The sequence below is a fragment of the Zonotrichia albicollis genome, chromosome 1, assembly GCF_047830755.1.
Source record: "Zonotrichia albicollis isolate bZonAlb1 chromosome 1, bZonAlb1.hap1, whole genome shotgun sequence".
Taxonomy (NCBI): domain Eukaryota; kingdom Metazoa; phylum Chordata; class Aves; order Passeriformes; family Passerellidae; genus Zonotrichia; species Zonotrichia albicollis.
This window is the reverse complement of record NC_133819.1, coordinates 154,167,250-154,189,458: the sequence shown is the minus strand read 5'-3', so window position 1 is coordinate 154,189,458 and position 22,209 is coordinate 154,167,250. Positions and strand designations below refer to the sequence as shown.

The following is a 22,209-nucleotide window of genomic DNA, read 5'->3' as shown; positions in this document are numbered from 1 at the left end:
TTTGGGGATCCCGGGGAAGTTTCTGGGGTGGTTTTGGGGCGCTGGGCAGGGAGAGCCTCCCTGGGCTGCTTTTGGGGTCCCCGAGGTGGTTTTGGGGGGCTCCGCGATGGTTTTGGGGATCCCGGGGAAATTTCTGGGGTGGTTTTGGGGCGCTGGGCAGGGAGAGGCTCCCTGGGCTGAATTGGGGTCCTTGGGGTGATTTTGGGGCGCTCTGTGATGATTTTGGGGATCCCGGGGAAATTTCTGGTCTGGTTTGGGTGTCTCAGTGGGGTTTTGGGCTCCCTGGGCTGCTTTTGGGGTCCCTGTGGGGTTTTAGGGGGTCCCTGCGATGGGAGGAGCTTTTTGGGGCTTTCCCCTATAGATTCCCCTGTAAAATCCCCCACTCCGCTCCAGCTCACAAAAACCCCGGCGGTTTCTTTGTCGCGATATCCCCGCCCTGTCGCGACAGCGGCGACCGGAAGTAGCGCCATGGGGGACCGGAGTGCGGGAGCACCTCTGAGGTTGGTGCTGCAGTGAAAAGGCTCCGGGTGGAACCAATAGCGGGGGGACCGGAGGGACGCGACCCTGGGGACATTTTGGGGACAGACAAAATCCCAAATTCCCAAATCCCATCCCAAATTCCCAAATCCCACCCCAAATTCCCACATCCCACCCCAAATTCCCGCCCCTTTTTCCCGCTCCAAAAGGCACCCGGAACCAGCAGCGCTTTCCATACGGAGCTTTATTCACACGCGAGGGAGGGGCCGTGGCCCCCCCCCAAATACAGAATTCGGCGCCCCCTTTTTGGGGGGACCCCAAAAATCCAAACCCCCCCTCCCCCCCCGCTGTGGGGTGAGAGGAGGAAAATTCCCGAAGGAATTCCCGAGGGAATTCCCGGGATCGGGGGAATCCTGGGAAAACCCCGGGGGGAGGGAGCAGGGCCGGGTCTGTCCCTTTAAATTCGGATTTTTATATTTTTTTATCCATTAATTTTTAATTTTTTTATTTAATTAATAATAATAAATAAAAACCTCGAGGCTTAAAAAAAAAAAAAAAAACAAACCCCAAAAAAAACCCGCCAGGAATAAAAGGAGGAAGGGGAAAAAATGATTTAAAAATTAATGAGTGAGCCCCAGGAATTAATTAAGAATTAATTAAAACTTAATTAAGCCGAGGAGGAAAATTGGGGGGGTCCCCTGGCAGTGAGCAGAGCTGGGAGGTAGCGCTGGGTTGGCCCCACCACCCCCAGTTTGGGGAACCCCCCCATACCCCAATTTGGGGACCCCCACCATAATTTGGGGACCCCCCAGTTTGGGGACGTCACCCATGGGACCCCCATTTTTGGGACCATCCCCATTTTGGGGACCTTCTCCTTTTTGGGGACCCCCTTCATTTTGGGGACCTTCTCCACCTTGGGGAGCCCCATTTTGGGGACCCCCCCATTTTTGGGGACCATCCCCACCTTGGTGACCCCCCCATTTTAGGGACTTTCAATGGGACCCCCCCATTTTGGGGACCCCCACCCTAATTTGGGGACCCCCCCACTTTGGGGACCCCCCCCAGTTTGGGGACATCACCCATGGGACCCCCATTTTTGGGACCATCCCCATTTTGGGGACCATCCCCATTTTGGGGACCTTCTCCACCTTGGGGACCTCCCATTTTGGGGACCCTCTCCATTTTGGGGACCCCTTAATTTTGGGGATTTTCTCCATTTTGGGGACCCCATTTTGGGGACCTCCAACCCATGGGACCCCCCCAATTTGGGGACCATTCCCACCTTGGTGACTCCCCCATTTTGGGGACCTTCAATGGACTCTCCCATTTTGGGACTCCCCCCATTTTGGGGACCTTCAATGGGCTCTCCCATTTTGGGGACCTTCAATGGGATTTCCCATTTTGGGGACCCCCCAGGACTTGGGGGGCCATTTTGGGACACCCCCATTTTGGGAAACCCCTCCATGGGACCCCCCCCCCCATTTAGGTGACCCCATCCCCACCTTGGTGACCCCCCCAGTTTGAGGACATCACCCACGGGACCCCCAATTTTGGGGACCATCCACACCTTGGTGACCTTCTCCATTTTGGGGACCTCCCACCCATGGGACCCCCAATTTTGGGGACCATCCCCACTTTGGGGACCCCCTCTATGGGACCCCTCATTTTGGGGACCCTCTCCACTTTGGGGACCCCTTAATTTTGGGGGCCTTCTCCACTTTGGGGACCCCATTTTGAGGACCTCCAACCCATGGGACCCCCCCAATTTGGGGACCATTCCTACCTTGGGGACCCCCCCATTTTGGGGACCTTCAATGGACTCTCCCATTTTGGGACTCCCCCCATTTTGGGGACCTTCAATGGGACCGTCCCATTTTGGGGACCTTCTCCACTTTGGGGACCTCCCCAGGACTTGGGGGGCCATTTTGGGACACCCCCATTTTGGGAAACCCCTCCATGGGACCCCCCATTTTGGGGACCTTCTCCACCTTGGTGACCCCATTTTGAGGACTTCCAACCCATGGGACCCCCCCATTTTGGGGACCATTCCCACCTTGGTGACTCCCCCCATTTTGGGGACCTTCAATGGGATCTCCCATTTTGGGGACCTTCTCTATTTTGGGGACCCCCCCATTTTGGTGACTTTCAATGGGATCTCCCATTTTGGGGACCTTCAATGGACTCTCCCATTTTGGGGACCTTCTCCACCTTGGTGACCCCCCCATTTTGGGGACCTTCAATGGACTCTCCCATTTTGGGGACCTTCTCCACCTTGGTGACCCCCCCATTTTGGGGACCTTCAATGGGATGTCCCATTTTGGGGACCTCTCCACTTTGGGGACCTGATGGACATTGGGGGCACCAAGGTGGGACCTGGAGGACCTGGAGAACATTGAGGGGCACCAAGGTGGGACCTGCTGGAGATCTGAGGTCACCAAGGTGGGACCTGGAGAAGGTTTGGGGTCATCAAGATGGGACCTGGAAGTGGTGGTGTCACCAAGGTGGGACCTGATGGAGATGTGGGGCACCAAGGTGGGACCTGGAGAGGTGGGACCTGGAAGTGTTAGGGGCACAAGGGTGGGACCTGCTGGAGATGGGGGTTCACCAAGGTGGGACCTGGAGAAGATTTGGGGTCACCAAGGTGGGACCTGGAGAAGGTTTGGGGTCACCAAGGTGGAACCAGGAGATGTGGATCCTGGAAGTGGTGAGGTCACCAAGGTGGGACCTGCTGGAGGTTGGGGGTCACCAAAGTGGGACCTGATGGACATTGGGGATCACCAAGGTGGGACCTGGTGGAGATTTGGTGTCACCAAGGTGGGACCTGGAACTGGTGGGGTCACCAAGGTTGGACCTGGTGGAGATTGGGGTCCATCAGGGTGGCATGTGGAGGAACCGAAGGAGATTTGGGAGCACCAAGGTGGGACCTGGTGGAGATCTGAGGTCACCAAGGTGGGACCTGGAAGTGGTGGGAGCACCAAGGTGGGTCCTGCTGGAGATAGGGAGACACCAAGGTGGGACCTGCTGGAGGTTTGGGGTCACCAAGGTGGGACCTGGAGAACCTGGAGAACATTGAGGGGCACCAAGGTGGGACCTGGAGAAGGTTTGGGGTCACCAAGGTGGGAAATGGGAGTGGTGGGGACACCAAGGTGGGACCTGGTGGATCTGAAGAAGATTAAGGGGCACCAAGGTGGGACCTGCTGGAGGTTGGAGACACCAAAGTGGAACCTGGAGATCTGGGGTCACCAAGGTGGGACCTGGAGAAGGTTTGAGATCACCAAGGTAGAACCTGCTGGAGATTTGGGGACACCAGAGGTGGGACCTGGAAGTGGTGGGGACATCAAGGGGGTCATAGTGGAAGTTGGAGGTCACCAAGGTGGGACCTGGTGGATCTGAAGAAGATTGAGGGGCACCAAGGTGGGACCTGCTGGAGGTTGGAGATGACCAAAGTGGAACCTGGAGATCTGGGGTCACCAAGGTGGGACCTGGAGAAGGTTTGAGATCACCAAGGTAGAACCTGCTGGAGATTTGGGGTCACCAAGGTGGGACCTGGAAGTGGTGGGGACATCAAGGTGGCACCTGCTGGAACTTGGAGGACCCCAAGGTAGGACCTGGTGGAGATTGGGGTCACCAAGGTGGGACCTGGAAATGGTGGGGGCACCAAGGGGGTCATAGTGGAAGTTGGAGGTGACCAAGGTGGGACCTGGTGGACATTGGGGTCACCAAGGTGGAATCTGGAAGATCTGAAGAAGATTGAGGGGCCCAAGGTGGGGCCTGCTGGAGAGTGTCCAAGGTTGAACCTGGAGGAGATCTGGGGTCACCAAGGTGGGACCTGGAGGAGATCTGGGGTCACCAAGGTGGGACCTGGCAGAGATTGGGTCACCAAGATGGGTCCTGGTGGACATTGTGGGGCACCAAGGTGGGACCTGGTGGAGATTGGGGTCACCAAGGTGGGACCTGGAGGATCTGAAGAAGATTGAGGGGCACCAAGGTGGGGCCTGCTGGAGGTTGGAGATGACCAAAGTGGAACCTGGAGATCTGGGGTCACCAAGGTGGGACCTGGGGAAGGTTTGAGATCACCAAGGTAGAACCTGCTGGAGATTTGGGGACACCAAAGGTGGGACCTGGAAGTGGTGGGGACATCAAGGTGGCACCTGCTGGAACTTGGAGGACCCCAAGGTGGGACCTGGTGGAGATTGGGGTCACCAAAGTGGAACCAGGAGAGGTGGAACCTGGAAGGGGTGGGGGCACCAAGGTAGGACCTGGTGGATCTGAAGAAGATTGAGGGGCACCAAGGTGGGTCCTGCTGGACATCGGGGGTCACCACGGTGGGACCTGGAACTGGTGGGGGCACCAGGAAGGTCCTGCTGGAGATAGGGAGTCACCAAGGTGGGACCTGTTAGAGATTTGGGGACACCAGAGGTGGGACCTGGAAGTGGTGGGGACATCAAGGTGGAACCTGCTGGAACTTGGAGGACCCCAAGGTGGGACCTGGTGGAGATCTGGGGTCACCAAGGTGGGACCTGGAAATGGTGGGGGCACCAAGGGGGTCATAGTGGAAGTTGGAGGTCACCAAGGTGGGACCTGGTGGGACTTGGGGGACACAAAGGTGGGACCTGGTGGAGATTGGGGTCACCAAGGTGGGACCTGGTGGATCTGAAGAAGATTGAGGGGCACCAAGGTGGGGCCTGCTGGAGAGTGTCCAAGGTTGAACCTGGAGGAGATCTGGGGTCACCAAGGTGGGACCTGGTGGAGACTGGGGGGTCCATCATGGTGGAACCTGGAGGACCTGGAGGAGATCTGGGGTCACCAAGGTGGAACCTGGAGAAGATTTGGGGTCCCCAAGGTGGGACCTGGCAGAGGCTGGGTCACCAAGGTGGGACCTGATGGACATTGGGGGGCACCAGGGTGGGACCTGGAACTGGTGGGAGCACCAAGGTGGGACCTGGTGGAGACTGGGGGTCACCAGGGTGGGACCTGGAGAAGGTTTGGAGTCACCAAGGGGGGACCTGGTGGATCTGAAGAAGATTGAGGGGCACCAAGATGGGGCCTGCTGGAGGTTGGAGATGACCAAAGTGGAACCTGGAGATCTGGGGTCACCAAGGTGGGACCTGGAGAAGATCTGGGGGCACCAAGGTGGGTTGTGGAGGATCTGAAGAAGATTGAAGGGCACCAAGGTGGGTCCTGCTGGAAGTTGGAGGTCACCAAGGTGGGACCTGGTGGGACTTGGGAGACACCAAAGTGGGACCTGCTGGAGGTTTGGAGTCACCAAGGTGGGACCTGGGGAAGGTTTGAGATCACCAAGGTAGAACCTGCTGGAGATTTGGGGACACCAAAGGTGGGACCTGGAAGTGGTGGGGACACCAAGGTGGCACCTGCTGGAACTTGGAGGACCCCAAGGTGGGACCTGGTGGAGATTGGGGTCACCAAGGTGGTCCTGGAAATGGTGGGGGCACCGAGGGGGTCATAGTGGAAGTTGGAGGTCACCAAGGTGGGACCTGGTGGACATTGGGGTCACCAAGGTGGGACCTGGAAGATCTGAAGAAGATTTGGGGACACCAAGGTGGGACCTGGTGGATCTGAAGAAGATTGAGGGGCACCAAGGTGGGACCTGCTGGAGGTTGGAGATGACCAAAGTGGAACCTGGAGATCTGGGGTCACCAAGGTGGGACCTGGAGAGGATTTGGTGTCACCAAGGTGGGACCTGGTGGAGATCTGAGGTCACCAAGGTGGGGCCTGGAATTTGTGGAGCCACCAAGAAGGTCCTCCTGGAACTTGGGGGTCACCAAGGTGGGACCTGGAGAAGTTTTGGTGTCACCAAGGTGGGACGTGGAAGTGGTGGGGGCACCAAGGAGGTCCCCTTGAAGGTGGGGGGCACCAAGGTGGGACCTGGAGAAGGTTTGGTGTCACCAAGGTGGGACATGGAAGTGGTGGGGGCACCAAGGAGGTCCCCTTGAAGGTGGGGGGCACCAAGGTGGGACCTGGAAGAGATTTGGGGTCACCAAGGTGGGACCTGGTGGAGACTGGAGGACCCCAAGGTGGGACCTGATGGACATTGGGGGTCACCAAGGTGGGACCTGGAGAAGGTTTGGGGTCACCAAGGTGGGACCTGGATGAGATCAGGGACATCAAGGTGGGCTGGGCAGGACCAGGTGGAGATGGGTGCCCTGGTGGGACCTGGAGGAGATGGTGGACACCAGGGTGGGTCCAGCAGGAGGAGATCAGGGACACCAAGGAGAAACCTGGAGGAGATGATGGACACCAGGATGGGTCCTGGAGGAGGAGATGGACACCAAGGAGAGATATGAAGGATTTGGAGAAGATGATGGACACCAGGATGGGCCCAGCAGGAGAAGATGATGGACACCAAGGAGAGACCTAGAGGAGATGATGGACACCAGGATGGGTCCAGGAGAAGCAGGAGGAGGTGATGGACCCAAAGTTGGGTCTTGGAGGACCTGGAGAACATGATGGACACCAGGAGAAGATGATGGACCCCAGGATGGGCCCAGAAGAAGCAGGAGTTGATGGTGGAGCCCAAGATGGGTTCAGGAGGAGATGCTGGACCCATCTCCAAGATTGGTCCAAGTGTTGGATGGACACCAAGATGGGACCGGGAGGACCAGGAGGAGATGCTGAACCCCACGGTGGCTCCAGGAGTTGATGGTGGACACCAAGATGACTCCAGGAGGACCAGGAGATGATGAACCCCAAGATTGGTCCAGGAGCTGATGGTGGACACCAAGATGGATTCAGAAGGACCAGGAGGAGTTGGTGGTCCAGGAGATTGGTCCAGGATTTGATGGTGGACACCAGGATGGGTTCAGGAGGACCAGGAGCAGGTGATGGACCCCAAGATGGCTCCAGGAGGACCATGAGAAGATAATGAACCTCAAGATTGGTCCAAGAGTTGATGGTGGACCTCAAGATGGGTTCAGAAGTTGATGGTGGACCCCAAGATGGGCCCAGGAGGAGATGGTGGACACCAGGGTGGGCCCAGAGGAACCAGGAGGAGATGGTGGACACCAAGATGACTCCAACAATTGATGGTGGACCCTAAGATAGGTTCAGGAGGACCAGGAGGAGATGGTGGACCTCAAGATGTCTCCAGGAGCTGATGGTGGGCACCAGGATGGGTTCAAGAGGACCAGGAAGAGATGGTGGACACCAAGATGCCTCCAGGAGTTGGTGATGGACACCAGGATGGGTTCAGGAGGACCAGGAGTTGATGGTGGACCCCAAGATGTCTCCAGGAGTTGATGGTGGACACCAGGATGGATTCAGAAGTTGATGGTGGACCCCAAGATGGGCCCAGGAGAGGATGGTGGACACCAGGGTGGGCCCAGAGGAACCAGGAGGAGATGGTGGACACCAAGATGACTCCAAGAATTGATGGTGGACCCTCAGATAGGTTCAGGAGGACCAGGAGGAGATGGTGGACCTCAAGATGGGCCCAGGAGGAGATGGTGGACACCAAGATTGGTCCAGGAGCTGGTGATGGACCCCAAGATGGATTCAGGAGGACCAGGAGGAGATGGTGGACACCAAGATGCCTCCAGGAGTTGGTGATGGACCCCAAGATGGCTCCAGGAGCTGATGATGGACACCAGGATGGGTTCAGAAGTGGATGGTGGACCCCAAGATGTCTCCAGGAGCTGATGGTGGACACCAGGATGGGTTCAGGACAACCATGAGGAGATGCTGGACCCCAAGATGTCTCCAGGAGCTGATGGTGGACACCAGGATGGCCCAGGAGAACCATGAGGAGATGCTGGACCCCAAGATGTCTCCAGGAGCTGATGGACACCAGGATGGGTTCAGAAGTGGATGGTGGACCCCAAGATGTCTCCAGGAGCTGATGGTGGACACCAGGATGGCCCCAGAAGAACCAGGAGCAGATGGGAGGTCCTGGTCAGCTCCAACAGGGCCGGGCAGCCCCGGTGGCTCCAGGACAGGTCCTGGTGGTGCCGACGTGGTGGGACAGGATGGACACGGGGACACGAGGGGACATCGGCTCCTCCAGGATGGACAATCGGCCACCACTCCCATGGGCACCTCCCAGGTCTCCTCCCCGGGGTGGACAATTGTCACCGAGGTCCCCTGGTGTCCAGGTGATCTCCTCAACCCCATGGAGATCCCTCAGGACCAGGATGTTCCTCGGGACCCCCCAGAGAGGAACCGGGCGGTGACACAGCCAGAAGGTCGGGGTGGACCTCGAGGACTTCTCCTTGTCCGGGTGGGGATGGATGGAGACAATCCCTGGATGTTCTCTGTCCAGGAGCTCCTGCTGGAGATGGAGCTCAGCACGAGGGGAGGGTGGAGAAGCTCATGGAGCTCCTGGTTCTTGGTGGAGATGGAGCTCAGCACGTGGACCTCCAGGTTCTTGGTGGAGATGGAGCTCACCACGTGGTGGAGAACCTCGTGGACCTCCTGGTTCTTGGTGGACATGGAGCTCACCACGTGGTGAAGTTGGAGAACCTCATGGAGCTCCTGGTTCTTGGTGGACATGGAGCTCACCATGTTGTGAAGAACTTCACAGACCACCAGGTTCTTGGTGGAGATGGAGTTCACTGCATGGTGAAGTTGGAGAACCTCATGGATCTCCTGCTCCTTGGTGAAGATGGAGCTCCTCACATGGACCTCAGGGTTCTTGGTGGAGATGGAGCTCACCACATGGTCCAGAACCTCATGGACCTCCAGGTTCTTGGTGGAGATGGAGCTCACCATGTCGTGGAGAACTTCACAGACCTTGGTGGAGATGGAGCTCACCACGTGGTGGAGAACCTCATGGAGCTCCTGGTTCTTGGTGGACATGGAGCTCACCATGTCGTGGAGAACTTCACAGACCACCAGGTTCTTGGTGGAGATGGAGTTCACTGCATGGTGAAGTTGAAGAACCTCATGGATCTCCTGCTCCTTGGTGGAGATGGAGCTCACCACGTGGTGGAGAACCTCATGGACCTCCAGGTTCTTGGTGGAGATGGGAGCTCACCATGCAGTGAAGAACCACATGGATCTCCTGCTCCTTGGTGGAGATGGAGCTCACCACATGGACCTCAGGGTTCTTGGTGGAGATGGAGCTCACCACATGGTCCAGAACCTCATGGACCTGCACCTTCTCAGTGAAGATGGAGCTCACCACATGGTGGAGAACCTCATGGACCTCCAGGTTCTTGGTGTAGATGGAACTCACCACGTGGTGAGGTTGGAGAACCTCATGGATCTCCTGCTCCTTGGTGGAGATGGGGCTCACCACATGGTGAAGAACCTCATGGACCTCCAGGTTTTTGGTGTAGATGGAGCTCACCAGGTGGTGGAGAACCTCACGGACCTCCTGGTTCTCAGTGAAGAACCTCATGGACCTCCTGTTTCTTGGTGGACATGGAGCTCACCACACAGTGAAGAACCTCACAAACCTCCAGGTTCTTGGTGGAGATGGATCTCAGGGATCTCAGTGGAGATGGAACTCACAACATGGTGAAGAACCTCATGGACCTCCTGTTCCTGGTGTAGATGGATCTCCCCACGTGGTGAAGAACCTCACGGACCTCCAGGTTCTTGGTGGACATAGAGCTCACCACATGGACCTCCAGGTTCTTGGTGGAGATGGAGCTCAGGGATCTCAGTGGAGATGGATCTCCCCACGTGGTGGAGAACCTCATGGACCTCCTGTTCCTGATGGAGATGGAGCTCACCACATGATGGAGACCTCCTGTTCCTGGTGGAGATGGATCTCCCCATGTGGTGAGGAACCTGCTGCTCCTGGCGCAGAGGTGCCACCACGTGGTGGAGAACCTCCTGTTCCTGATGGAGATGGATCTCCCCATGTGGTGAAGAACCTCATATGGACCTCCTGTTTCTTGGTGGAGATGGATCTCCCCACGTGGTGAGGAATCTGCTGCTCCTGGTGGAGATGGATCTCACCATATGGTGAAGAACCTCCTGGTTCCTGGTGGAGATGGGTGCCACCACGTGGTGAGGAACCTGCTGCTCCTGGTGCAGAGGTGCCACCACGTGGTGGAGAACCTCCTGCTGTTCCTGGTGGAGATGGATCTCCCTACGTGGTGAGGAACCTCCTGGTTCCTGGTGGAGATGGGTGCCACACGTGGTGAAGAACCTCCTGGTGTTCCTGGTGGAGATGGATGCCACCACGTGGTGAGGAACCTCATATGGACCTCCTGTTCCTGGTGGAGATGGGTGCCACCACGTGGTGAGGAACCTGCTGCTCCTGGCGCAGAGGTGCCACCACGTGGTGGAGACCTCCTGGTGTTCCTGGTGGAGATGGATCTCCCCCCGTGGTGAGGAACCTGCTGTTCCTGGCGCAGAGGTGCCACCACGTGGTGGAGAACCTCCTGGTGGAGATGGATCTCCCCCCGTGGTGAGGAACCTGCTGCTCCTGGCGCAGAGGTGCCACCGCGTGGTGGAGAACCTCCTGGTTCCTGGTGTAGATGGGTGCCACCACGTGGTGAGGAACCTCCTGTTCCTGGTGGAGATGGATCTCACCACGTGGCGGAGAACCTCATGAACCTCCCAGTTCTTGGTGGAGATGGATCTCGCCACGTGGTGAGGAACCTGCTGCTCCTGGTGGAGATGGATCTCACGACATGGTGAAGAACCTCCAGGTTCCTGGTGGAGATGGGTGCCACCACGTGGTGAGGAACCTGCTGTTCCTGGCGCAGAGGTGCCACCACGTGGTGGAGAACCTGCGGTTCCTGGTCTAGATGGATCTCCCCCTGTGGTGAGGAACCTGCTGTTCCTGGCGCAGAGGTGCCACCACGTGATGGAGAACCTCCTGGTTCCTGGTGGAGATGGATCTCCCCCCATGGTTAGGAACCTCCTGTTCCTGGTGTAGATGGATCTCACGACATGGTGAAGAACCTCCTGTTCCTGGTGGAGATGGATCTCCCCATGTGGTGAAGAACCTCATGAACCTCCTGGTTCCTGGTGGAGATGGATCTCCCCATGTGGTGAAGAACCTCATGGACCTCCTGTTCCTGGTGTAGATGGGTGCCACCACGTGGTGAGGAACCTCCTGTTCCTGGTGGAGATGGATCTCCCCACGTGGTGAGGAACCTCCTGGTGTTCCTGGTGTAGATGGGTGCCACCACATGGTGAGGAACCTGCTGTTCCTGGCGCAGAGGTGCCACCACGTGGTGCCGGCGGCCCTGGCAGGGGACAGCGTGGGCTGGGCTGGGGTGGGGTGGGGTGGGGTGGGGTGGGGTGGCCGCTATAGGACGCCCTCCATGAAGCTGGTGTCCAGGTGCTGGATGAGGACGCGGATGAAGGACATCTCCTTGCGCGTGTTCTCGAAGATGACGCGCGGGTCGTCCGAGCGGCAGCGCAGGCAGTTGGGCGCCATCACCATGGCCAGGTTGTTCACGTCCATCTTGGTCACCGCCACGTTGGCCGGCTGCACGAACACCTGCAGGAGGTCCAGGAGAAAGATGGAGGTCAAGGGGGTGGTGGGACACCAGGTGGAGTTGGACATTCACCACGTGGTGACCACAGAGAAGCCAAAAACACCTCAGGAGAAGGAACCAGACCTGGAGGTCACCAGGAGAACCAAGCCATGGGGTGGATGGAGATGATGGGTTGGTGGAACTCCTGGTGCTTCTCATGGAAACCTTGGAGAACCCAAAACCACCTCAGGAGAAGGAACCAGACCTGGAGGTCACCCGGAGAACCAAGCCTGGAAGTCACCAGGAGAACCAAGCCTGGAAGTCACCAGGAGAACCAAGCCTGGAAGTCACCAGGAGAACCAAGCCATGGGGAGGATGGAGATGATGGGTTGGTGGAACTCCTGGTTCTTCTCCTGGTGACCTTGGAGAACCCAAAACCACCTCAGGAGAAGGAACCAGGAGGTCACCAGGAGAACCAAGCCATGGGGTGGGAGGAAGATGGAAGTGATGGGGTTGGTGGAACTCCTGGTTCTTCTCATGGAGACCTTGGAGAACCCAAAAGCACCTCAGGAGAAGGAACCAGGAGCACCAACCCATGGGGTGGGAGGAGAAAGATGGAGGTCAAGGGGGTGGTGGGACACCAGGTGGACACGGTTCTTCACCACGTGGTGACCACAGAGAAGCCAAAAACACCTCAGGAGAAGGAACCAGACCTGGAGGTCACCAGGAGAACCAAGCCATGGGGAGGATGGAGATGATGGGGTTGGTGGAACTCCTGGTTCTTCTCTTGGAGACCTTGGAGAACCCAAAACCACCTCAGGAGAAGGAACCAGGAGGTCACCAGGAGAACCAAGCCATGGGGAGGATGGAGGAAGATGGAGATGATGGGTTGGTGGAACTCCTGGTTCTTCTCATGGAGACCTTGGAGAACCCAAAACCACCTCAGGAGAAGGAACCAGGAGCACCAACCCATGGGGAGGGAGGAGAAAGGGGGAGGTCAAGGGGGTGGTGGGACACCAGGTGGACGTGGTTCTTCACCACGTGGTGACCACAGAGAAGCCAAAAACACCTCAGGAGAAGGAACCAGACCTGGAGATCACCAGGAGAACCAACCTGGAGGTCACCAGGAGAACCAAGCCACGGGGTGGAGAAGGATGATGGAGATGATGGGTTGGTGGAACTCCTGGTTCTTCTCATGGAAACCTTGGAGAACTCAAAACCACGTCAGGAGAAGGAACCAGGAGCACCAACCCATGGGGTGGGAGGAGAAAGAGCGAGGTCAAGGGCGTGATGGGACACCAGGTGGACGTGGTTCTTCATCACGTGGTGACCACAGAGAAGCCAAGAGCACCTCAGGAGAAGGAACCAGACCTGGAGGTCACCAGGAGAACCAAGCCATGGGGTGGGAGGAGAAAGGTGGAGGTCAAGGGCGTGGTGGGACACCAGGTGGGGTTGGACCTTCAGCATGTGGTGACCACAGAGAAGCCAAAGCCACCTCAAGGAACCAGGAGGTCACCAGGAGCTCCAACCCACGGGGTGGAGAAGGATGATGGAGGTGATGGGGTTGGTGGAACTCTTGGTTCTTCTCATGGAAACTTTGGAGAACCCAAAAGCACCTCAGGAGAAGGAACCACACCAGGAGGTCACCAGGAGAACCAAGCCATGGGGTGGATGGAGGAAGATGGAGATGATGGGTTGGTGGAACTCTTGGTTCTTCTCATGGAAACCTTGGAGAACCCAAACCCACCTCAGGAGAAGGAACCAGGAGCACCAACCCTTGGGGTGGGAGGAGAAAGATGGAGGTCAAGGGGGTGGTAGGACACCAAGTGGACATGGTTCTTCATCTTGTGGTGACCACAGAGAAGCCAAGAGCACCTCAGGAGAAGGAACCAGACCTGGAGGTCACCAGGAGAACCAAGCCATGGGGTGGATGGAGATGATGGGTTGGTGGAACTCCTGGTTCTTCTCATGGAAACCTTGGAGAACCCAAAACCACCTCAGGAGAAGGAACCAGGAGGTCACCAGGGGCATGAACGCATGGGGTGGGAGGAAGATGGAGGTGGATGGGTTGGTGGAACTCCTGGTTCGTCTCATGGTGACCTTGGAGAACTCAAAATCACCTCAGGAGAAGGAACCAGACCTGGAGGTCACCAGGAGAACCAAGCCATGGGGTGGATGGAGGAAGATGGAGGTCAAGGGGGTGGTGGGACACCAGGTGGACATGGTTCTTCACCACGTGGTGACCACAGAGAAGCCAAAAACACCTCAGGAGAAGGAACCAGGAGCACCAACCCATGGGATGGAGAAGGATGATAGAAAAAATGGGTTGGTGGAACTCCTGGTTCTTCTTATGGAAACCTTGGAGAACCCAAAAGCACCTCAGGAGAAGGAACCAGACCTGGAGGTCACCAGGAGAACCAACCCATGGGGTGGATGGAGATGATGGGTTGGTGGAACTCCTGGTTCTTCTCATGGTGACCTTGAGAAGTCCAAAACCACCTCAGGAGAAGGAACCAGGAGCACCAACCCATGGGGTGGATGAAGGAAGATGGAGGTCAAGGGGGTGGTGGGACACCAGGTGGACGTGGTTCTTCATCTTGTGGTGACCACAGAGAAGCCAAAAGCACCTCAGGAGAAGGAACCAGACCTGGAGGTCACCAGGAGAACCAAGCCATGGGGTGGATGGAGGACGATGGAGGTGATGGGGTTGGTGGAACTCTTGGTTCTTCTCATGGAAACCTTGGAGAACCCAAAAGCACCTCAGGAGAAGGAACCAGGAGCACCAAGCCATGGAATAGGAGGAGAAAGATGGAGGTCAAGGGGGTGGTGGGACACCAGGTGGACACGGTTCTTCACCACGTGGTGACCACAGAGAAGCCAAGGAACCAGGAGGTCACCAGGAGAACCAAGCCATGGGGTGGGAGGAAGATGGAGGTGATGGAGTTGGTGGAACTCCTGGTTCTTCTCATGGTGACCTTGGAGAACCCAAAAACACCTCAGGAGAAGGAACCAGACCTGGAGGTCACCAGGAGTACCAAGCCATGGAATAGGAGAAGAAAGGGGGAGGTCAAGGGCGTGGTGGGACACCAGGTGGACATGGTTCTTCACCACGTGGTGACCACAGAGAAGCCAAAAACACCTCAGGAGAAGGAACCAGACCTGGAGGTCACCAGGAGAACCAAGCCACGGGGTGGATGGAGGACGATGGAGATGATGGGTTGGTGGAACTCCTGGTTCTTGTTATGGAAACCTTGGAGAACCCAAAACCACCTCAGGAGAAGGAACCAGGAGCACCAACCCATGGGATGGAGAAGGATGATGGAGATGATGGGTTGGTGGAACTCCTGGTTCTTCTCATGGAAACCTTGGAGAACCCAAAAGCACCTCAGGAGAAGGAACCAGGAGCACCAACCCATGGGGTGGGAGGAGAAAGGGCGAGGTCACGGCGTGGTGGGACACCAGGTGGACGTGGTTCTTCACCACGTGGTGACCACAGAGAAGCCAAGAGCACCTCAGGAGAAGGAACCAGACTTAAAGGTCACCAGGAGAACCAAGCCTGGAAGTCACCAGGAGAACCAAGCCATGGGGAGGATGGAGATGATGGGTTGGTGGAACTCCTGGTTCTTCTCCTGGTGACCTTGGAGAACCCAAAAGCACCTCAGGAGAAGGAACCAGACCTGGAGGTCACCAGGAGAACTAACCCATGGAATAGGAGGAGAAAAGTGGAGGTCAAGGGCGTGGTGGGACACCAGGTGGACGTGGTTCTTCACCACATGGTGACCACAGAGAAGCCAAGAGCACCTCAGGAGAAGGAACCAGACCTGGAGGTCACCAGGAGAACCAAGCCATGGGGTGGATGGAGGAAGATGGAGATGATGGGTTGGTGGAACTCCTGGTTCTTCTCATGGTGACCTTGAAGAGCTCAAAATCACCTCAGGAGAAGGAACCACACCTGGAGGTCACCCAGAGAACCAAGCCATGGGGAGGATGGAGGAAGATGGAGATGATGGGTTGGTGGAACTCCTGGTTCTTCTCATGGAGACCTTGGAGAACCCAAAACCACGTCAGGAGAAGGAACCAGACCTGGAGGTCACCAGGAGCACCAAGCCATGGGGTGAATGGAGGAAGATGGAGGTCAAGGGGGTGGTGGGACACCAGGTGGACGTGGTTCTTCACCACGTGGTGACCACAGAGAAGCCAAAGCCACCTCAGGAGAAGGAACCAGACCTGGAGGTCACCAGGAGAACCAAGCCTGGAGGTCACCAGGAGAACCAAGCCATGGGGAGGATGGAGGTGATGGGGTTGGTGGAACTACTGGTTCTTCTCTTGGAGACCTTGGAGAACCCAAAACCACCTCAGGAGAAGGAACCAGGAGGTCACCAGGAGAACCAAGCCACGGGGTGGATGGAGGACGATGGAGATGATGGGTTGGTGGAACTCCTGGTTCTTGTTATGGAAACCTTGGAGAACCCAAAGCCACCTCAGGAGAAGGAACCAGGAGCACCAACCCATGGGGTGGGAGGAGAAAGATGGAGGTCAAGGGGGTGGTGGGACACCAGGTGGACGTGGTTCTTCACCACGTGGTGACCACAGAGAAGCCAAGAGCACCTCAGGAGAAGGAACCAGACCTGGAGGTCACCAGGAGATCCAACCCATGGGGTGGGAGGAGAAAGATGGAGGTCAAGGGGGTGGTGGGACACCAGGTGGACATGGTTCTTCATCTTGTGGTGACCACAGAGAAGCCAAGGAACCAGGAGGTCACCAGGAGTATGAACTCACAGGGTGGATGGAGGAAGAAGATGGAGGTGATGGGTTGGTGGAACTCCTGGTTCTTCTCATGGTGACCTTGGAGAACTCAAAACCACATCAGGAGAAGGAACCAGACCTGGAGGTCACCAGGAGAACCAAGCCATGGGGTGGGAGGAGATGATGGGTTGGTGGAACTCCTGGTTCTTCTCATGGAAACCTTGGAGAACCCAAAAGCACCTCAGGAGAAGGAACCAGGAGCACCAAGCCATGGGGTGGGAGGAGAAAGGGGGAGGTCAAGGGCGTGGTGGGACACCAGGTGGACACGGTTCTTCACCACGTGGTGACCACAGAGAAGCCAAGGAGCCAGGAGGTCACCAGGAGAACCAAGCCATGGGGTGGGAGGAAGATGGAGGTGGATGGGTTGGTGGAACTCCTGGTTCTTCTCATGGTGACCTTGGAGAGCCCAAAACCACCTCAGGAGAAGGAACCAGACCTGGAGGTCACCAGGAGCACCAAGCCATGGAATAGGAGAAGAAATAGGGAGGTCAAGGGCGTGGTGGGACACCAGGTGGATGTGGTTCTTCACCACGTGGTGACCACAGAGAAGCCAAAAGCACCTCAGGAGAAGGAACCAGACCTGGAGGTCACCAGGAGAACCAAGCCATGGGATGGATGGAGATGATGGGTTGGTGGAACTCCTGGTTCTTCTCATGGAAACCTTGGAGAACCCAAAACCACCTCAGGAGAAGGAACCAGGAGCACCAACCCATGGGGTGGGAGGAGAAAGGGGGAGGTCAACGGCGTGGTGGGACACCAGGTGGACACCATGATTCTTCACCACGTGGTGACCACAGAGAAGCCAAAAACACCTCAGGAGAAGGAACCAGACCTAGAGATCACCAGGAGAACCAACCTGGAGGTCACCAGGAGAACCAAGCCATGGGGTGGGAGAAGAAAGGGGGAGGTCAAGGGCGTGGTGGGACACCAGGTGGACGTGGTTCTTCATCTTGTGGTGACCACAGAGAAGCCAAAAACACCTCAGGAGAAGGAACCAGACCTGGAGGTCACCAGGAGAACCAAGCCATGGGGTGGATGGAGAAGGATGATGGAGGTGATGGGTTGGTGGAACTCCTGGTTCTTCTCATGGAAACCTTGGAGAACCCAAACCCACCTCAGGAGAAGGAACCAGGAGCACCAAGCCATGGAATGGGAGGAGGAAGATGGAGATGACAGGATTCATGGAAATCCTGGTTCTTGAGCATGATGGGGTCACCATGGGGTGAAGTTGGAGAACCCAAACCACCTCAGGAGGAGGAACCAAGAGCACCAACCCCTGGAATGGAAGGAGGAGATGGAGAAGATGGGCAAAGTCATGGAACGGTAGAAGGAAAACGGAAGTGATGGGGTTGGTGGAACTCCCGGTTCCTCTCATGGTGACCTCGAAGAACCCAAAACCACCTCAGGAGAAGGAACCAGGAGGTCACCAGGAGCACCAACTCATGGGGTGGTAGAAAGGAGATTGAAGTGATGGGATTGGTGGAACTCCCGGTTCCTCTCATGGTGACCTCGAAGAACCCAAACCCACCTCAGGAGAAGGAACCAGGAGGTCACCAGGATCTCATGGAAGGGGAGAAGGATGGAGGTGATGGGGTTGGTGGAACTCCCGGTTGTTCTCATGGAAACCTTGGAGAACCCCAAACCACCTCAAGAAAAGGAACCAGGAGGTCACCAGGGGCACCAACCCATGGGGAGGAAGGAGGAGATGGAGGTGATGGGGTTCATGGAACTCCCGGTTCTTGAGCATGATGGGGTCACCATGGGGTGAAGTTGGAGAACCCAAAACCACGTCAGGAGAAGGAACCAGACCTGGAGGTCACCAGGAGCACCAACTCATGGAGTGGTGGAAAGCAGATAGAAGTGATGGGATTGGTGGAACTCCTGGTTCTTCTCATGGTGAACCCAAACCCACCTCAGAAGGAGGAACCAGGAGCACCAACCCATGGGGAGGTAGAAGGGAAATGGAGATGATGGGATTGGTGGAACTCTTGGTTCTCGTGTCACCATGGGATGAAGTTGGAGAACCCAAAAGTACCTCAGAAAGAACCAGGAGGTCACCAGGATCTCATGGAAGGGGAGAAGGATGGAGGTGATGGGGTTGGTGGAACTCCCGGTTGTTCTCAGGGTGACCTTGCAGAACCCAAAACCACCTCAAGAACAGGAACCAGGAGGTCACCAGGGGCACCAACCCATGGAATGGAAGGAGAAAAATGGAGGTGACAGGGTTCATGGAACTCCTGGTTCTTGAGCATGATGGGGTCACCATGGGGTGAAGTTGGAGAACCCAAACCCACCTCAGGAGAAGGAACCAGGAGCACCAACCCATGGAATGGAAGGAGGAAGATGGAGAAGATGGGCAAAGTCATGGAACGGTAGAAGGAAAACAGAAGTGATGGGATTAATGAAACTCACGGTTCCTCTCATGGTGACCTCGAAGAACCCAAAACCACCTCAGGAGAAGGAACCAGGAGCACCAACCCATGGAATGGAAGGAGGAAGATGGAGAAGATGGGCAAAGTTATGGAACGGTAGAAGGAAAACGAAAGTGATGGGGTTGATGAAACTCACGGTTCCTCTCATGGTGACCTCAAAGAACCCAATCCCACCTCAGGAGGAGGAACCAGGGGGTCACCAGGAGCACCAACTCATGGAGTGGTAGAAAGGAGATTGAAGTGATGGGGTTGGTGGAACTCCCGGTTCTTCTCATGGTGAACCCAAACCCACCTCAGGAGAAGGACCCAGGAGCACCAACCCATGGGGTGGGAGTGGAAAGCTGGAAGTGCTGGGATTGGTGAAACTCCCGGTTCTTCTCATGGTGACCTCGAAGAACCCAATCCCACCTCAGAAGGAGGAACCAGGAGCACCAACCCATGGGGTGGTAGAAGGGAAATGGAGATGATGGGGTTGGTGGAACTCCTGGTTCTCGTGTCACCATGAGATGAAGTTGGAGAAGCCAAACCCACCTCAGGAGGAGGAACCAGGAGCACCAACCCATGGGGTGGGAGGAAAAAGATGGAGAAGATGGGCAAAGTCATGGAACAGTAGAAGGAAAACGGAAGCCATGGGATTGGTGGAACTCCCGGTTCCTCTCATGATGACCTCGAAGAACCCAAACCCACCTCAGAAGGAGGACCCAGGAGTACAAAGTCATGGGGTGGTAGAAGGGAAATGGAGATGATGGGGTTGGTGGAACTCTTGGTTCTCGTGTCACCATGAGGTGAAGGTGGAGAACCCAAAACCGCCTCAGGAGAAGGAACCAGGAGGTCACCAGGGGCATGAACTCATGGGGTGGTGGAAAGCAGATAGAAGTGATGGGATTGGTGGAACTCTCGGTTCTTCTCATGGTGAACCCAAACCCACCTCAGGAGAAGGAACCAGGAGCACCAACCCATAGAATGAGAATAGAAAGTTGGAAATGATGGGATTGGTGAAACTCTCAGTTCTTCTCATGGTGACCTCAAAGAACCAAAACCCACCTCAGGAGGAGGACCCAGGAGCACCAACCCATGGGGTGGTAGAAGGGAAATGGAGATGATGGGGTTGGTGGAACTCTTGGTTCTCGTGTCACCATGAGATGAAGTTGGAGAACCCAAACCCACGTCAGGAGAAGGAACCAGGAGGTCACCAGGATCTCATGGAAGGGGAGAAGGATGGAGGTGATGGGGTTGGTGGAACTCCCGGTTGTTCTCATGGAAACCTTGGAGAACCCAAAACCACGTCAAGAAAAGGAACCAGGAGGTCACCAGGAGCACCAACTCATGGAGTGGTAGAAAGGAGATTGAAGTGATGGGGTTGGTGGAACTCCTGGTTCTTCTTGAGGTGAACCCAAACCCACCTCAGGAGAAGGAACCAGGAGCACCAACCCCTGGGGTGGTAGAAGGGAGATGGAGATGATGGGGTTGGTGGAACTCTTGGTTCTCGTGTCACCATGAGGTGAAGGTGGAGAACCCAAACCCACGTCAGGAGAAGGAACCAGGAGGTCACCAGGGGCACCAACCCATGGAGTGGGAGGAAAAAGATGGAGGTGACAGGGTTCATGGAAATCCCGGTTCTTGAGCATGATGGGGTCACCATGGGGTGAAGTTGGAGAACCCAAACCCACCTCAGGAGGAGGAACCAGGAGCACCAACCCATGGAATGGAAGGAGGAAGATGGAGAAGATGGGCAAAGTCATGGAACGGTAGAAGGAAAACGAAAGTGATGGGATTGATGAAACTCACGGTTCCTCTCATGGTGACCTCGAAGAACCCAAACCCACCTCAGGAGAAGGACCCAGGAGCACCAACCCATGGGGTGGCCGACAGGAAATGGAAGCCATGGGCTTGGTGGAACTCCTGGTTCTTCTCATGATGACCTCGAAGAACCCAAACCCACCTCAGGAGAAGGAACCAGGAGCACCAACCCATGGGGTGGGAGTGGAAAGTTGGAAATGATGGGATTGGTGGAACTCCCGGTTCTTCTCATGGTGACCTCCAAGAACCCAAACCCACCTCAGGAGAAGAACCCACGAGCACCAACCTACGAGGTGGCCGACCAGAAATGGAAGCCATGGCCTTGGAGACCCCATAACCACGTGAGGACACCCGGTGCCACCCTCAGGTCCCGTCCCACCAGAAGGTCCCCGCGGGCACCTGGAGGAAGCGGATGAGGTAGCAGAGCACCATCCTGTTGATGCGGGGCAGCGCCTGCACCACGGCCACGGCGGCCTCGGGGCTCTCGTAGTGGGAGATGCAGCGCTCGTAGAACTCGTGCGGGATCAGCGGCTCCTCCAGCTCGCGGTACCACAGCTTCAGCAGCGACGCTGCAGAGGACAACCCACCGTGAGGACCTCCTGCCACCGGGAAGGTGTGGAGGTCCCACCACCCAACAAAGCCCACCAGGTCCTACCGGGAACGTGCGGGTCCTCCAGGCCGGTGGGGATCTTCCACTGGTCCACCTGGAGCTTGAGGGCGTTGACCTCGTCGATGTCACCGGGGACCCTGTGGAGATGGGATGGAGGGGGTGGTGGGGTGGGACCGGTGGAGAACCTGGTGGGGACGTCAGCTGGGCGTGGAGATGGTGGGGGCCACCATGACCCCACCATGACTGTGGTGGCCACCATGGAGAAACCTCCATGGCCTTGGAGGTGTTCTGGGACCTTGGTGCCACCAAGATCCCACCACGACTCTGGTGGCCACCATGGTGGACCAAGAAGAACCTTGATGGCACCACCAAGACCCCACCACCACTTTGTTGTCCACCACAAACCAACCCCCATGGCCTTGGAGACATCTTGAGAGCTTGGTGCCACCAAGACACCACCATGGCTGTGGTGGCCACCATGAAGGAACCCCCATGGACCAAGGAGAACCTTGATGGCACCACCAAGACCTCACCACCACTTTGGTGGCCACCATGGAGAAACCTCCATGGCCTTGGAGACATCTTGAGAGCTTGGTGCCACCAAGACCTCACCACCACTTTTCTGTCCACCACAAACAAACCCCCATGACCCTGGAGCAGATCTGGGACCTTGGTGCCACCAAGACCC

The 22,209-nt window shown here is 56.7% G+C and overlaps 1 protein-coding gene across 1 annotated transcript in view; it reads right to left on the bottom strand.

Annotated features, from left to right (window-relative positions):
- Positions 1-702: 702 nt before the first annotated feature.
- Positions 703-22,209, bottom strand: part of ARHGAP39 (Rho GTPase activating protein 39) — a 210,609-nt gene continuing 189,102 nt past the window's right edge. Inside the window, exons 9-20 of the mRNA XM_074558494.1 lie at positions 21,567-21,658; positions 21,311-21,480; positions 11,406-11,896; positions 10,270-11,177; positions 9,436-10,140; positions 4,966-9,222; positions 4,401-4,660; positions 3,732-4,338; positions 3,126-3,630; positions 2,775-2,850; positions 2,361-2,711; positions 703-1,858 (exon numbers count right to left, since the gene is read on the bottom strand). Coding sequence (XP_074414595.1) covers positions 11,702-11,896; positions 21,311-21,480; positions 21,567-21,658 — 457 coding nt within the window. The 3' untranslated portion in view covers positions 703-1,858; positions 2,361-2,711; positions 2,775-2,850; ... (5 more) ...; positions 10,270-11,177; positions 11,406-11,701. The remainder of the gene's footprint in view (positions 1,859-2,360; positions 2,712-2,774; positions 2,851-3,125; positions 3,631-3,731; positions 4,339-4,400; positions 4,661-4,965; positions 9,223-9,435; positions 10,141-10,269; positions 11,178-11,405; positions 11,897-21,310; positions 21,481-21,566; positions 21,659-22,209) is intronic.